The sequence below is a fragment of the Phodopus roborovskii genome, unplaced genomic scaffold (assembly GCF_943737965.1).
Source record: "Phodopus roborovskii unplaced genomic scaffold, PHOROB, whole genome shotgun sequence".
Lineage (NCBI taxonomy): Eukaryota > Metazoa > Chordata > Mammalia > Rodentia > Cricetidae > Phodopus > Phodopus roborovskii.
The window spans coordinates 1,745,704-1,760,071 of record NW_026126571.1 but is presented as its reverse complement, the minus strand read 5'-3'; the positions used below and the strand labels follow the sequence as shown (position 1 = coordinate 1,760,071).

Genomic DNA, 14,368 nt, shown 5'->3' with positions numbered 1-14,368 from the left:
CCAACCAGCCAGCAGCAACTGCCTCACCATACAAGCAAGAGTGGCCAAACCTGCTCCCTTCTCCACATAAACATGAGAATATTTCTTAACAAAGTATGAGAATATTTTGGTCAGGAAAAAGAGAAAGGGAATATTTTATTTGAATCATTTATTTTTTAAGACAGGGTCTCTCTACATAGAAACATAGCTGTTCTGGAACTCATGACATAGACCAGGGTGGCCCAAACTCACAGAGATCCACCTGCCTCTGCTTCCCCAGTGCTGAAATTGAAGGTGTGAGCCACCGGCCAATGAAAGGGGACTTTCTAGATAATGAAGGATTTTTTTGTATGGTAAAATAGGAATTTTCCCTGGATAAAATGCCTGGGTTTTTCCAAAGTGAAAAAGAAAGAAAAAGAAAAAAATAGGAGAGCAAAGCCAGGAAGCTGAATGAGAGTCAAAGGGTCAAAGTGAAATGAACATCATCTTCAGGTCCTGTGGTCCTGGGCTGCTCTTGGGAGTCCTTAGGTCGAGATTAAGTACATCCACACAGCCTAAAATGCAGTGCTCTGTTTAAAACGGTGAGTTCTTGTAAGATATTAATCTGCTCTCAGCATTTACAAAAATGCCTTGAAAAAAATTAAGGCAATTACTCACACTTCTTGTTTCTCAGAATTTATCTCCTTAGGAAACCCAACCTTGAGTCAATGTCCATCAACTCTAATTTGTTTATGTTGACATCAGACTCAGAATCGTGCCACACTGGGCATGGTGTTGGTGTTCCTTTGCAACGCCCAGCACTTGAAAAAAAGAAGGCTTACATTGGGAAGACACTGTCCTCATGGGACCTGGACACAAAACTAACAGTAAGAACAGAATCACCTGTGACAGGCTTTCTAAAAGTAACGCCAAGAAGTTACAGAGAAATGGCCCTTATGCTTGGTTACCTGAGACTGTTTTCCAACTCTGGCTCATACTTTTACTATTTATATTTGTTTCAGACAAAGGCATGTTTCAGAAATTCTGGCTCCAAGTCATAGCTGCTCCTGCTACATGGGGTGTGTTCTGGAGAATTCTCTTGCAAGTAAGAAGCCACTCTGACAACCAGGTACATGGTGTCAAGATGTCATCTTTCATATGGTAGAGTTACGACCAGTAATGAAGAAAGACTGTGGACACACGGGGACACTTTCATACTCTGGATTAGGAAGAAACACTTGTACTCCGTACTGTAGAAAGGAACCAAAATGTTCACATTAGCAGCTTAGCATGCACACACTCTCACTTGAGTTTTAGTTAAGCTCCTAGCCCAGTCACCTCTGAAGGAAATTAAGGTTCAGATCAGTAGACTCTGAGTTTCTAGAAATGCCTCAGTCCAAACATCCGCAGATGAGGAGAGAATACGAAAGGTAATGAAACAAACAAGGCCATCACCGGTCAGAAATGTAGCTAACCACCTGGCCAGGGATGCAAAATGCAGCTCTGGGGTCACTGGCTGTGTCTGCCGCCAGCTCCATCACCCTCTCCCTCCCTCCCTCCCTCCCTCTCTCTCTCTCTCCCTATACAATCTGCTGGCTGGATGACACGGAACACATGCCTCTAAGACAACGCAATCTGCTTTCTTCTTGGCCTCCTGGCTCTCTGCATAAACCCTAATTTTAAGATTCAACTCGGTTCTGTTTCTTGGGTTCTCTGGCAGGTGTCACTCGGTGGCCGCCCTCCCCCAACAGTGACGCCTGCCTGCCCTGGCCTTGCACAGCTGACTGGCTGCCGGCCCGAGGCAGACGGCTTCTTCGGGGGCCTGGAGCCCGGCGTCCGTCCCGAGAAGCCTCACTGCGCTCCTGCGCGCTCACGACTCTCCACGCCATACCTCAAGTGCAGGCCGCCGACCGGGCGCGGAGCAGAGCCCGCCCTCCGCAGTGCGCAGCGCCCGCCTGCAGCCAGCTGCGAGCAGGAGCGCGAGAGCGCCCACCACGATCCGGAAATGGGGAGCGTCGGAACGATCGGGCACTTCCGGGAGCGTGGGCGTCGTTTCCGAGACGGACCGGAGGCTGACGGTGGGTTCCGCGCGGTGCCGGTCGTGAGGGCGATGCGCGCGTCTCCCGCCGCCCCGGGTGCGGAGCGCGGCGGCCCCGGGAGGGCGGGAGGGAGGAGGGCGGCTCGGGCCGCGGGGCGCGCGCTCCGGAGCGCCCCCTGCAGGCGGTGCCCGAGGCTGGCGCAGGAGGAGGAGTCAGGCAGGGGCAGGGCGCGTGCGGCCCGGGACATCTGACTTCCTCCCGGGCGGCCCGGAGACGCTGTCATCGCAGGCCGGCGGGCAGGGCGGCGATGGGGACGCCCTGGCGAGTGAGTCAGGGTGGTGAAACAGTGAGAGGTATCTATGTGCCTCACACCACTTTCTGTTGCTAAAACCACAACACAACACCCCTGACGGGGTGTGTGTGTGTGTGTGTGTGTGTGTGTGTGTGTGTGTGTGTGTGTGTGTGTGTGTGTGTTGATTAGGGCTTTTGGTCTGAGATTCTGGAACCAAAATAGCAAGAGACAAGTTGCAAGATTAAAACAGTCTCACTTGGCAGGATAACAGGTAATTTGATAATTGTTTTTATGGAATTAGTGCATTTGTGAGGCCATTTATAAAGGCCCCACATTTAAAATATCTCATGTTGATAAACTTCACCATGAATATCACATTGAGAAATGGGAGCTGTATAATTGTTGTAAGGTTTCTTCAGTGAGTTACACTAAACAGGAGACTAGCTTGAGGCATTCCAAGGGTTCTTTTCCCTGTTGTAAAAGAACACAAAACAAAGCCACCAACAACACCACCAAAAGAACATGTTTCCCACCCCTATTGGAACATTCTTCGATTTTTGTTTGTTCACTGTACAATGACCACAAAATAAGTGTGCAGTAATAATCTCAGCGCAGAAGATAGCTGTGCTGTGGAGACTCCGTCCTTTGTTGATGGTAGCCTTCTGTACCCTCTTATTTGACATTAACGTGACTGAAGATTGGATGTGTATCAAGAAACTAGCCCCTCTTCCCCTTTGTTAACCTTAGACACTCGTAACAAATCAGAAATGAACTTTAACATGTTGGTATTTGTTGTTTTCACTGTTTGTTATCTTTGTGTGCAGGTTTTAAAACACTAGTTAGTGTTGTGTGTCTCTAACCCAGGCCCACGGGAAGAAGCAAGAGTCTGTGCGTTCCAGGACAGTCAAGAAACCCAAATAATTACAGGAACAACAAAATAGTTGACACTTTTGGGGTCACCTTTCAGCAACTAAGAACTTTCCTTTTTGCTTAATAAATCCTTCATTTTGCGCAAATAAAACAAATAAAATCCCCAGTTTGGCTGGGTTTCCTGTGTTTTGCATTCGGGTGATTTGTCTTTGCTGTTTACACTGCTGTCAGCATTATGGCTGTTTTTTCGGGGTGGGGTGGGAAGGCAGTACTTTCTGCTGACCTCATCCCTAGCTGAGTGGTGCTGACCCTTCTCACTTCTGCCCTAAATGCAATGGTGCAAATTCCACTCTCTGGACCATGACATGATGGACAGGCCACACGAACCTTAGGCACAGTGCTAGAGCTGATGTCTCCTTAGTCTGTACTGAACAAGGCTCGCCTTGCAAATAATAAACCTAATAGCCCGCAGTGCTTTAGACAAACAAGACCTTTGAGCAATTAGGGAGCAAAGTTCTTGTGAATAACTCAGCAATGGAACAAGGTTCCTCTTGGAAACCTGGACAGACTTAGTTTCCAAGACACCTTGCTGGCCAAGGGCTTCTATAGCATGTAGCCTGCACACCTGGGACCATCGTTTTGCCAGGACTGTCCACATGCCTCCACTACTTCACCTGTCACTTAGCTGCCCAGCTAAAAGGCATCCCCAGGACCTCATGCGTGTGGAAAGGGCAGCTGCACTACTCGCCTGTCCTGTGGGTCCCATGCATCCAGGTCCCGGCTGGTGTTAGCCACACTCTCCTGTAAGAGTCTTCTCCCCAGAGCAGGGCTGTCCCAGGAGCCTCCCTGCTTCTCTCCCCTCACCTCTCAGGAGACCAATCTACCCTGAAGAGTTGACTCTGGTCATCCTGGGAAACCTCACCACGTCCACTGCTAGGCCTGTCACAGCTCTGAGGGTTTCTGTCCCACTCTCCCCTGACCTGAAAGCTTCCTCTAAGAAAGAACTGACCGTACCCTCCTCTCCAACAGAGAGCCTGCTTACCAGGCTACCTTGGGGACAATGGAGGCTACACAGCTCTCACTGGTCTTCCAGTCAGGGCAGGAGGCAGAAGCAGAGGTACCTTCAACAGGGACAGTCTGTGGAGAGAGATGTCCCTCTCCTTGTCTTAAGGGAGCAACCACTGAGCCAACACATGTGGGAAGCATGGTATGCAGGCGCTAAGCAGGCTCCAGAACTCAAGTGTCTGTCCCCTGTCTAGGACCTTGGTGAGGCAGGGCATGTGAACCCGAGCTGTGTGTGTACAGCCCAGCATCAGGCTGCTCAGAGCACTTATGTGCTAGACCAAACCAGCCTCAGAGAGGGCAGAGGTTGCAGCCTGAAGGGAACAGTAAGCAAGGTGGCAGGCCTTCCACAAGGGTGAAAACTCTTGGGCATCCAAATCCTTTTTGCTCTACAAATTATTAACCCAGAGTTCAGAAGGTGAATGGAGATGACCTCCCTGCTCTGTAACCCTGGGATTTAAGATTAACAAACATCCAGTACCTGGCCAATGAGGTGCCAACTCAGATCTGCTCACCAGTAAGGCAGACCTAGACTGTGCCTACTGCGTGCCACTGGAGGCTGACGCCATTGCAGACACTTGGTTGTGTAGTAGGAGGTAGGTAAGAAGTGCAAGCTGTGTGAGGGTCTAAGCGTGGGCCTGGAACTCACTTAGGGTTCAAGAACGAGGGTTTGTAGCAAAGGGTGTTTGTTGTTTGTTTTCACCAACTCTGTAATCTAAACTTTTATCATCTTTGGGAAAGAGACTTTGCAGGAATACACACTGGGAAACGGAATGCCTGCCATTTACTATGCAGAGTGAAACAATGGGCACTTGGGTCCTCCTGCAGTACTGTGCTGTGTTTATACGGCCAGAGGTGCAGGAGGCTTCTACCAGGGAGGAACAGGAAGTAATCAGGTGTTGCTGATCACGCATCCTCCCAGTGATGGCCTCTCTGGCTACAGCAGAAAGATGCACCCTAGAACGGGGCCTACATGGATGTTGGGAGGAGGAACTTCAGAGAACTCACACAGCTTCTCTTCTGCAGGGCTCAGGGAAGCTGTGCAGGCAGATAGAGCTGTCTCTCATGGATGCCAAGATCTGAGACCCAGCATTCTCCCATGGCTCCTTATCACATCCGCCAGTACCAGGACAGAGACCACAATAGGGTACCGGACCTGTTCATCAGGGGCATGGAGGAGCACATCCCCGCCACCTTCCGCCACGCACTGAAACTGCCCCAAACGCTCCTGCTCTTACTTGGGGGGCCGCTTGCCGTGGTCCTGGTGTCTGACTCCTGGCTGCTAGCTATTATATACATCTTCTTTCTGCTCCTACTCTTGTGGCTCCTTGCCAGACAGCCCTGGAAGGCGTATGTGGCCAAGTGTTTGCACACAGACATGGCTGACATCAGCAAGTCCTACCTGAGTGAGAGAGGCTCAGGGTTCTGGGTGGCTGAGTCTGGGGACCAGGTGGTGGGCATGGTGGCAGGTCTGCCAGTCAAGGATGCCCCACCAGGGAGGAAGCAGCTGGAGCTCTTTCGCCTGTCTGTGTCCTCACAGCATCGAGGACAGGGGATAGCGAAAGCGCTGGTCAGAACTGTCCTCCAGTTTGCACGGGACCAGGGCTACAGCGATGTAGTCCTTGAGACCAGTGCCATGCAGCAAGGAGCTGTGACCCTCTACCTGAACATGGGCTTCTGGAGGACAGGCCAGTACTTCATGAGTGTGTTCTGGCGGTTACTGGGTATTCCTATAGTTCAGTTAAAGTACTCCCTGCCTTCTGCCTAGGAAGTGGGGCTGGGACCTGCTCTGCTGTACAGCCAGCTGTGCCCACTCCACTCTAGAGGAACCAGTGAACCCTGTGAGGTCAGTGTGATGAACAATAAAAGCTCCTTGCTGGTGCATCCCAGATTCTAATGCATGCGATGGTGGGGGTGATGGGGCCTCTGCCACACTCTGCGTTTATGGGGAGCCTGGGATTTATTTACTGAACCCAACGTTACTGTTGCATTCGAAACAGTGCAAAATACTACTGCATGCATTCACTTTTGAGTTTGGGGACCACCTAGCCTCTGCTCACCTAGCCTCTGAACACTTGGTTGAGTGTAAACGTGGGAAACGAACATGGAAGTGTCTCTGTTCCTGTGAACTTTGGCCTGTGGTCATTTACCTTCTCAGACTCAGCGGCTGATAACTTGAGTCCATTTTTTTTTGACAGTTTTATACATGTATACGTTGAATATTGTGTTCCACTATTTTCTCTCACACAAGCTTTCATTTCTTTTAATCCAGTCCCGGCACAAGACAAGGGCCCCCAGGTACTGGATCCAAGCGTCAAAGAGTTAGTTACGGGGAAGAGACTAGTATCCCAGGGCCTTGAACTGTTTCAGCTCATGTTCATGTCCTCATAGTGGAGAGTTTCTTTAAGCAGGCTGTGGATTTATACAAAATAATAAGATTCACTGGGATAAAGTATAGGTTGATAGATGTTTACTCGGGGAGAAGTCGCTTACACCTGAAACAGATGACTGACCTACACGGGCTCCCTCTCCAAGCATGCCACCTGGATGCTCTCCCACAACCCGACCAGGAGGCAAGAGAGAGCTGGGGTACGGGATCCCAGACTTTACCTGCCTCAGGTCATGTCCGCACCTGTGCCCACGCCCCAAAGGGTCAGTGCAACAGGTGTGGATGGGGTGGATATCTGTCTCACTGTAGATGGGCTGCAGGAGGCCACACACAGAGCCTGTGAGCCACCGGGTTCTCCTCAGACGAGGTTGGAGGCTCAGGGCAGGCTGGGTTCTGAATGGAGGGTGGGTTGTGCCAAAGACACCACTTCCATGTTGACTCATAGCCTCGTTTGTCTTTCCCAAGCCTGGAGAGCAACAGCCATGCTGGTTCACACAGCTCCTCCTCCCCCTGCTCCTGGTGGGTTTTCATCCCAGGGTCAAACACACCTGACTCCTGACACCATACCGTGTGTGTGTGTGTGTGTGTGTGTGTGTGTGTGTGTGTGTGTGTGTGGCTTGCTGTGCATGTGTAGGGGGCATGGCAGAGAATATAGAGTATATAACTGAAGATTACAGCTACTCATTAGCTTAGGCTGCACAAGCTGATGAGATGGGAAATCCAAGGCCAGAGAGGATGGGTATTACAGTGTTTTCACCCCCCCACACACACACACACATACTATGAATGAACTTTACCTGGTCGTCTTTACTGCTGAAACTCTGGGAATTCAAAATTGACATCCTTGCCTTTGAGATTCTTAACCACACCAGAGAAGGGCTCCCCCTCTTCTGCTGTGCTTGGTCTAAAGGAACCCTAAGAACTGGCCGCCGCCCAGCTTCACAGGGACCCTTCCTCCGGCCCTTTCACTTGGGATGTCTGGGTGTGGCTTCTAGGCTCATCACTTATTTGTTTGTATGGCATTTTGAGCTTGGGCAGAATCCTCCTCTGAGCTATAAAGACAACCTGTCTCCCACTAAACTTTTTCTCCAATTCACAAGCTAGCCCGACTTGGATTTTCAGGAAAGATTTCGGCTAAGGAACTGGCACAAAATTGATAGCTTTCTGACCCCCACCAACTTCAGTCCCCTTGGCGATATGAGTTCCCACAGCTGTGTTGCCTTGAGACCTGAATTCATCTCCAGCTCAGGTGGCGCCTGAAAGCTGCTAGGCTCTTCACAGTCTAGGCTTGAGCTGAACATGGCCTTGTTCTTACAGAGTGCTGCCTTAGAAACACATTGTCCTTTTATTTTATTGCTTTATTTTTTCTTTGGTTTTTCGAAACAGGGTTTCTCTGTGTGGCTTTAGAGCCTGTCCTGGAACTCGCTCTGTGGACCAGGCTGGCCTTGAACTCACTGTCTTTTTAAAGGCAGGTTAAACAGACAGTTGAGTACACAGTAGAATGCGGTCTTAAGGTATATAATTAATCTCAAGGTGTATAATTAACTCTGGCTGTGAGGTCCTTCAAATGTTCTGTTCTCTTAGGAAGTAAGACATATTTTCATATTACATCATTACACAGCCCAATCTTAATGAATAATGTACAGAATGCTTGCACCTACCATTTCTTGTTATGTTTTACACGAACTTGCACCTCCTGATTCTTTCCCAGGTAATTTTTCCACATAATTTGGAAAATTGCATTAATATTTCCTAAAACTTCCCAAGTATAGAAGAGATTTTTTTGGGGAGTGTGAATCTAAACAAAATCCAGAGATAAACATGTATGAAAATGTCATAAGCTGATTATTGTGTGTGCTAAATAAATAAAAGAGCCCAAAAGTAAGTAAGTTCCTGATTATTAATAAACAGCATCAGCATAATCCTTATCTATTACTATAAAATATATATATATATATAAAACTTTTGGGGTATGTGTGTGCAGTGTGTGTGTGTATAAACACATGTGCAGGCATGTATACAGAGTGTGAGTTTAAACATGTGCAGGCATGTGTACAGAGTGTGAGTATAAACATGTGCAGGCATGTGCACAGATGCCAGAGTTAACAGTGTTTTCTCCCAACACTCCCCACTTTATATTTTAAGGCTGAATTTAGAGCTCACAATTCAGCTAGTCAAGCCAGCCTTCTTGCTCTGGAGCCTGGCACCGTCTGCCTCCCGCATCCTGGGATTACAGGCAGGCTGGCATTTCCCCTAGCTTGTTATTGGGTGCTGGGTGTGGGGGGGGGTCCAACCCCTGGAGCTCATGCTTGTAGGGCAAGAGCTTTACCTGCCACATCATTTCCCCAGCCCGTAACATTTCTGATCTCTCGGGTTCTTGTTATTTCAGGAAGGGTTTTGAGAGAAACCTGGTGACCTTTCATTTCAGATGTCGGGTGTCCTTAGTTCCCGACAGTTATCAGAACTGAAGGGTTGACTGCTGAGATTTTTTTCAAAACCCCCGACACCAAAACAAGGCACCGGTGTTTTCTATGTCTGAAACAGCTCCTAACCTGCCCTCTTCTTTTGCAGATGCTCGTTTTCTATTCAAATGGTTGAACACATTTCAGTAAACTTTTCACCTTCATTTTTCTGGATTATAGTGATGAAGTCCTTTGTTGGTGGCCATACGTCTGACACGGGTCGACAATCTACCAAACAGAGTAGAAGTAATTCCTTCTACTTACGCAGAGTCTGCAGTATTCACACACACACAGGAATGTGATCTGCGTGAGGGTGACGCTGATGCGGTTGTCTTACTTTTTCACGATTCTTATGCGATAGAATGCAGCCATTGGCATACACGGAATTATAAACTCTTAGAGCTGCGATGTGCTCGCTTTAAAATTAAAAACAGCGTGATGGAAGGCAGAGGCCCTGAGGCTGCTAAGCGCGAAGCCCTAGCAGCTAAGCACGACCCCGTGTCCTGCAGGCTGCAGGCGGGCCAGTCCCCGGGCTCCCTGCTGCCGCCGCAGCTCCTGCCTGCAGGGGGCGCCGCGGACCGGGGAGCCGAGCCGGGCGGTGCTGAGCCTGCGCACTGCAGCCCTGGCGTGGAGGGAGCGCAGCGAACCGAGCAGGGGAACCTGTGCAAAGTGCTCGCACGCCCGGAGGAGCCCTGGCTCCCTGCTGGCCCGAGAGAGAGCCCAGCTCACCTTCGGTGCCGAAGATCACCCGGTCTGGGAAGCAAGCCCGCCACTTCCGGACGCCGCCAGCTCCCTCCCAGGTAGAGCGTCTCACTAGTTAAAAGGACACCTACGCATCCGTCCCTTGTAAGGGTCCCTGCGGCTCACGCTTGAAGTTGGTGTGCACGGCTGGCAGGGGCTAACTAACCCCCCCCCCCCGTGCTCCCTGCAAAACCTCACTGCCTCTCCCCCTCCTCCACATCCTCTGGTCTTTGCTGCACTCTTAAACTGAAGGCTTCCCTACCTGTCCCCCGAAGTCCAGCGTGCTCCTGAGAAGTTTCCCCAGTGTAAGACCCCCACGGAGGCTGCTTCCCATCTTTCTCCCCTGGGCCCAGGCTAAGTACCACAAAAACGTGCCAGCTTACAGAGTGCCCCGTGCTAACACCACACCCATCGTCATCCCGAGAAGCTTCTAGGATGTAAGGCCCCCACCCTACCTAGGCCCAGGCTAACTGCGGCAGACAAGAGCTGGCTTACAGCACAACCCTGTTCAGGAAGCCATGGGAAGAGGCAGCAGTCGCTGATTTGTAGGTTAAGACTGGGCAAAGCGCATTCATCTCACGGGGGTGGCTTGCAAGGAAAGGGTGCCCCTGTGTGTCCTGGCTTCTTGAAGTACTTCCTCAGCTGATCTGCACGAGGAGTATGATATCTTGGTTCTGAAGAGCCGCCGTGCTCACAAAACAGCCCACTGCGTGGGGGCTGTTATCCAGACAGGCACTGCAGGGACTTGAAAGGACACATCCAGCAAAGCGCTTGCATCCACACGACACTGGAACGTGATGGTTAGGAGGGTAGGAAGTCGGTTTGGGCCATCAGGATCCATTGTCCTTGGACCCCCCCCCCCAACACACACACACAGCTCAGAGGAAGAGAAGTCCAGCACGCGCCTAGGCTGGGAGCCAGCACGCTCTGGGTGGAAAGATGCTGTGTTATGAAGGCGAGGGACAGAAGGATGGGGAGGCCCCAGGTGAACCCTGTGAGGATCGGGAGGAACAGGTGAGGATCCCCTCCCGTTTCACATTCAGGCTCTTGACCTTGGTTCATGATTATCTAGGGCCACGCCAGATCTACTCCCCGGGAGAGTCATCGGGCCCTGGTAGGTTCTCCTGGATGTCACTGGAAGCTGAGGCCGTCCTGGACACTCTTGGATCTGTGGTACCAGGTGAGAGGAGAGACTTAGGAGTCTCTGTAGATCTGGAGTGCCACAGTCTTCCTGCGGACCCCCGGTGGAGTGATTTGACCCTTTGCTTTTCTGTAGACTGAATCTTTCCAATGGCTGGAAAGAGGATTTGCTGAAACTTGTGCCTGAGGATGCAGGAGTTTTCGATGTCTGGACCCTGAAGAAGAAACAAAGATCTCCTATATTTCCACAGAGTACCACTTCCATACCAAAGGTCAGATAACCTGTAATCAGATAAGGAGTGGGGGGGGGGACTTAGAAACCAGGTGTTGTTTTCCCATGATCTACAGGCCCAGAGAGGTCAAGGGACATGTCCCAGGGTCACATGGCTGGGAGAGGGAGGAAGTGGGAGTTGTCGGGTGATGCTGACCTGATGCTGCTTCCTCCTGGGCGTTGACTCCTGTGAGTGGAGTCTCCCTGGTTTCTGGCAGGCTGGGAGGGATTGGGAGACTGACATGGCTTCCTCTGTCTCCTACAGGGCTCAGGGAAGCTGTGCAAGAAGGTCTCTCTGTCCCTTGTGATTACTGGCTTTTGAGACCCAGCAGTCTCCCATGGCTCCTTATCACATCCGCCAGTATCAGGACAGGGACCACAAAAGGGTCCTGGACTTGTTCTCCAGGGGCATGGAGGAGAATGTCTCTGCTGCCTTCCGCCATATGCTGACAGTGCCCCAGACCCTCCTACCCTTATTTGGGGTGATCGCGACCATAGTCCTGGTGTGTGGCTCCTGGTTCCTGGCCACAGTGAGCAGCTTCCTCATACGCTTTTGCCTATGGCTCCTTGTCTGGCATTCTTGGAGAAAATATGTGGCTACATCTTTGCAAACAGACCTGGCTGACATCACCAAGTCCTATCTGAATGCCCGTGGCTCCTTCTGGGTGGCTGAATCTGGGGGCCTGGTGGTGGGCATCGTGGGGTGTCTGCCAGTCAAGGATGCCCCACCAGGGAGGAAGCAGCTGCAGCTCTTTCGCCTGTCTGTGTCCTCACAGCATCGAGGACAGGGGATAGCGAAAGCGCTGGTCAGAACTGTCCTCCAGTTTGCACGGGACCAGGGCTACAGTGACGTCGTCCTCGAGACCAGCATTGTGCAGTATAGCGCTTTGGCTCTCTACCAGGCCATGGGCTTCCGGAAGACACAGGAGTACTTTGGCAGCGCCGTCACGAGGTTGATGGCCCTTTCGATCATTCGTTTTACTTACTCGCTCCCTTTTGCCTGGGAGCCAGGGCTGTGACCTTTCTCTGTCTGTGGGCCTCCATTTCACAAAACCCTGCTGGCTCGCAGGAGCTCAGGATCCGTTCCTTTCAGATCCAGTTTTACTGGTGGGTGGGGGGTTTGCAGGTTTTAAGTGCCACCCTTTCGTCTCCCTACAGTCACGATGATATAGCACAGGACCCACCCCGAGTAGATACTGCACACATTTCATGTATGACTCCATTAACTGTCAGTTTCACATGGGTGAACAGAAGTTCCAGCATCCCGGTCAGGATGTAGAATCTTTGCAGTGAACACAGAAAGGAGCAAGGCTCTCTGGGACACTGGACTTGTCACTTAGGGGAAAATCTAAGACGTGTAGAAACGGAGCCTCCTCTGATAGAGACATGGCCAGTCAGGGTTCCGGGTGGCGGGTGCCCTGTGAGACCTGGAGCGATGAAGCCCTCAGCTGACTCCTAAGCCACCCTTGTGCCAAGAGGAGGAAGATGACCTCTGATGCATCCAGAGCAATTTTGAATGGCCTGTCCTGGGCATGGTGACCCCTCCCACCCCGGCTGTATTTGGTTCCAGTCTTATGGGAAAACACAACTAAATGGATACCAAACGAGGAGCATTCTTGTGCACCTAGGAGGAGAGTATGGAATCAAGAAGTGCCATGGACATGTCACCCTAGAGAATAATCTCAGAACCAGTTGACACTTGCTTGAGTTGGAAAGCAGTGAGCCTCCAGTGACCCTGGTTGTCCTCTGTGAAAAGATTTCGTAAGCCCAAGTGTCTTACAGATAAGAGGAAACACCAGGAACAGTAGTTAAAACAGCAGTCTCGGATCGGAGCAAAGGCACCCTGAATGAATGCAGGAAGGAGCTCTCAGAACTAATGAGGTTGCTGGGTGCAGCCTCCCTGAGTAATTGGCAAGAAAGACCCCGAGGTCCAACAAACCACAAATACTGTTGCCACTGCTTTTGGTCGATGACCAGAACTACAGATCCTCAGCACATCACATGCTTTGGTTTCAGACATGGAGAAAGTCAATCGAGGATGAGCTTGGGGGGGGGGGGGTCTCTGTCTGTTGGCTGGATCTCTAGGCTCACCGCAGGCAGCCGAGGGGGAATTGTCGCAGACAGTCTTGCTTGGTTCTGGAACCCATGTGCTATACTGTTACATGTCAGGAAGACGTACATAGTCGTGCGATCGTGGCTCTGTTGTTACGTGTGCAAACAGCTACTTTCTGATTAAACTCAAGGCCTGTTCCACGGGAGGGAACTCCTGTTGAGTACTCTAAGCCAAGGCTAAGTCCTGTGGTTGTGGAGGTCATAGGTCACAGGAAGGAGACAACCACTGCTGTTTTATTTTGTATCAGGCAGTTATGTGTCTGCTTGCCTTCAGAACATTTGTGTTTATGCCCATGGGTGAAAGGACACTTTTCATAGTGGGTGGCGGTTACGTAAAAAAGTCTTTAAATTGTCAACTTGTTTAGCAGAGTCACTGTATTAGGGGTAGACATTAGAATGAACAGCTATTCATTGACCTTGATGAATCACGTGGTAAATAGCGAGGAATCTTCGTGGGAAACAGTGACCGTCTTCCACGATTTGTAGAATTGTTTTGCTGAGGGGGTTTTGCAGCCATCCCGTGACTTTGGTCACAAGACTCCTCAGGCATACCCGATGCTCTTGTTTGCGTATCACAAACAATACGTAACAGCAGACTAAAGTCATGAAGGTGTGTGGTGCTGTCCTTTAGTAAGACGTGTAAATTACATTAGGGACCTTGGTATGAGGAAATACTTTGTGTAACGACCAACAAATATGCCTTTGTAGGCTGTTTGAAGCTCAGTCCACCAGAGGGGCTGGACCTTCCTGCTACCACATAGGCCTTAAAATCCCATCTTGGAGTGCCTTCTTCCTTCAACCTACTCATGCTACCCAGAGCACCCTGACATTGTTTTATGTTTTATCAGGCAGGTATAATGTGTCAGCTTGTCTCCAGAACATTTGTGTATATGTCCATTGATGACTAAGGTGCCAGCCTCAGTTGTGAAAAGACACTTTTCACAGTGGGTGGCGGTTACATCAGAAACTAATGAGTCATAATGGAAGAAACTAGATGTGTGTATCATCTCCTCAGAGAACCGAGGAAGAGGG

At 50.5% G+C, this 14,368-nt stretch overlaps 2 protein-coding genes across 2 annotated transcripts; both read left to right on the top strand.

Annotated features, from left to right (window-relative positions):
* Nucleotides 1-5,251: 5,251 nt before the first annotated feature.
* On the top strand, nt 5,252-6,112 carry LOC127235552 (probable N-acetyltransferase CML1). The gene has a single exon (XM_051202882.1). It carries the CDS (start codon nt 5,291-5,293, stop codon nt 5,987-5,989), a length of 699 nt encoding a protein of 232 aa, XP_051058839.1. The 5' UTR covers nt 5,252-5,290; the 3' UTR covers nt 5,990-6,112.
* Nucleotides 6,113-11,511: 5,399 nt separating this feature from the next.
* On the top strand, nt 11,512-13,256 carry LOC127235534 (N-acetyltransferase family 8 member 2). Its single transcript, XM_051202861.1, has one exon. It carries the CDS (start codon nt 11,563-11,565, stop codon nt 12,241-12,243), a length of 681 nt encoding a protein of 226 aa, XP_051058818.1. The 5' UTR covers nt 11,512-11,562; the 3' UTR covers nt 12,244-13,256.
* The last annotated feature ends 1,112 nt before the right edge of the window (nt 13,257-14,368 follow it).

Coding starts and splice junctions, on each gene's coding strand:
- LOC127235552 (XM_051202882.1), top strand. CDS start 5,291: ATGCCAAGATCTGAGACCCAGCATTCTCCCATGGCTCCTTATCACATC.
- LOC127235534 (XM_051202861.1), top strand. CDS start 11,563: ATGGCTCCTTATCACATCCGCCAGTATCAGGACAGGGACCACAAAAGG.